The sequence below is a fragment of the Tupaia chinensis genome, unplaced genomic scaffold (genome assembly GCF_000334495.1).
Source record: "Tupaia chinensis unplaced genomic scaffold, TupChi_1.0 Scaffold143584_1, whole genome shotgun sequence".
Lineage (NCBI taxonomy): Eukaryota > Metazoa > Chordata > Mammalia > Scandentia > Tupaiidae > Tupaia > Tupaia belangeri.
In genome coordinates, this window is record NW_006203430.1 from 7,522,365 (window position 1) to 7,524,175 (window position 1,811).

At 36.8% G+C, this 1,811-nt stretch overlaps 1 protein-coding gene across 1 annotated transcript in view; it reads left to right on the plus strand.

Annotated features, from left to right (window-relative positions):
- SEH1L (SEH1 like nucleoporin) overlaps positions 1 to 1,811 on the plus strand; it is a gene marked incomplete at its 5' end in the record, with an annotated part of 40,898 nt that overhangs the window by 30,503 nt on the left and 8,584 nt on the right. The window contains one exon of the mRNA XM_006164156.3: positions 784 to 924. Coding sequence (XP_006164218.1) covers positions 784 to 924 — 141 coding nt within the window. The remainder of the gene's footprint in view (positions 1 to 783; positions 925 to 1,811) is intronic.

The window sequence follows — 1,811 nt, forward strand, 5'->3', positions numbered from 1 at the left end:
AGCAAAAACCTCTCAAAAAAAAAAAAAGAATTACTTTATCTGACACTTACTTATTTAAATTTGACTAGAGAGGGACAGAGTGAGAGAAAAAGAGGGAAAGTGAGAAAGCAAGCTGCCAAGTCCAGGACTCAAACCGTGGTTGGCCGTGTGAGTCTAGCTCCCTTAACCACCATACCACCTTTCAGCCCCCAAGACCTTATTCAAATCAGGGTTTTATTAGTCTTTTGATAGCTAAACTTACCTTATTAAAGGAGAAACCTAGAAGTTATACTTGTATTAATTTCTTAGGGTTTCCATGACAAATTGTGTGGCTTACCACTTCACATATTTATTCTCTTGTCGTTCTGGAGGCCAGAAATCTAAAATTGAGATGTTGGCAGGGCTTGCACTTCCTCCGAAGTCCTTCCTCGCCCCTTCTAGCCTTTGGTAACTCCAGGATTTCTTTGGCTGAGGCAGCATAACTCCCGTCTCTGCCCCCAGGATTTACATGGCCTTCTTTTCTGTGTTTCTTCTACTGTTTATAATTAGGGCCTACCCTACATCCAGAATGATTTTATCCTGAGAGCCTTGATTAGATCTGCAAGGACCATTTTTCTGAATAAGGTTGAACTCACAGGCTCTGGAGGTTAGGTCTTAGACATACTTCTTTTGGTGCCACTGTTTAGCCCACTACACAGGTAAATACTACATGATTTGTGCAACGTAAAAAGTTGAAGGTATGTTGATGGCAATTTTTGCAAATTTTATTTCTGAACTTTTTAATGTGAATTGTTTGTTTATTAGGAAATATGCAAAAGCTGAAACACTTATGACAGTCACTGATCCTGTACATGATATTGCATTTGCTCCAAACTTGGGAAGATCTTTCCACATTTTAGCAATAGCAACCAAAGATGTGAGAATTTTTACTCTAAAGCCTGTGAGGTAAGTTTTAGAAAATTTATGAATTTGAAAATGTTCTTACTTGTTGATTATCTTTATTTGTGGAGAAGAAAATAGAGGTGACTATGATCTGAAGAATGATCCTTTTTTATTTTTGAGATTTTGTCCTTTTTTTTTTTTTTTTTTTTACCTTGGGGCATGCTGAGCAGGGAGAGACATAGAGACAGAGAGACAGAAGCGAGAAATACCTCCCAGGGGGAATGCCCATCCCTCCTCCTAGGATCATTGTCATGCACATATATGTGCCCAGCATGATTTTCAAGCCACCGGGTCTTGTACTCGAACCACAGTTGGCCATATAGGAGTCCAGTAACATTAATGTTACCACTACACCATCTGCTGGTCCCTGAAGAATGATTTTTTTTTATTTATTTAATTTCATTTGTTGTTATTATTTTTTAATTTGATCAGAGAGAGAGAGAAAGGGAAAATGCGAAAGCAAGTCAGCAGGTCCAGGACTCAAACTGGTTGGCCATGAGGCAATCCAGTTCCCTTAACCACCGCGCCACCTGCCAGCCCTGAAGAATGATACATTAGTGAACATTTTATGTATAAATATATGACTTTTTGGAATGGGGAAAATTAGTAAAAATAGACTTATATTCTCTTAATTGTGTTTTATTTAGACTAATACTAACAATGCATTGGATCCTTTGACTATAATTTATACTCAAAATATTATTGTAAAATAAATGAGAAATGCTAGTCTATTCAATGAAAAAGAAATTGGAGACATTCTTGTGAATAAACCTGTTTTGCTTTAATTTTGAATTATGAATTTCAGTTCTGTTTCTCCTTCTTTGTTCTATCTTTCCTACTAGCTCCCCTTCCACCTTTTTTTTTTTTTTTTTTTTTTTAAGGTTTTTGCC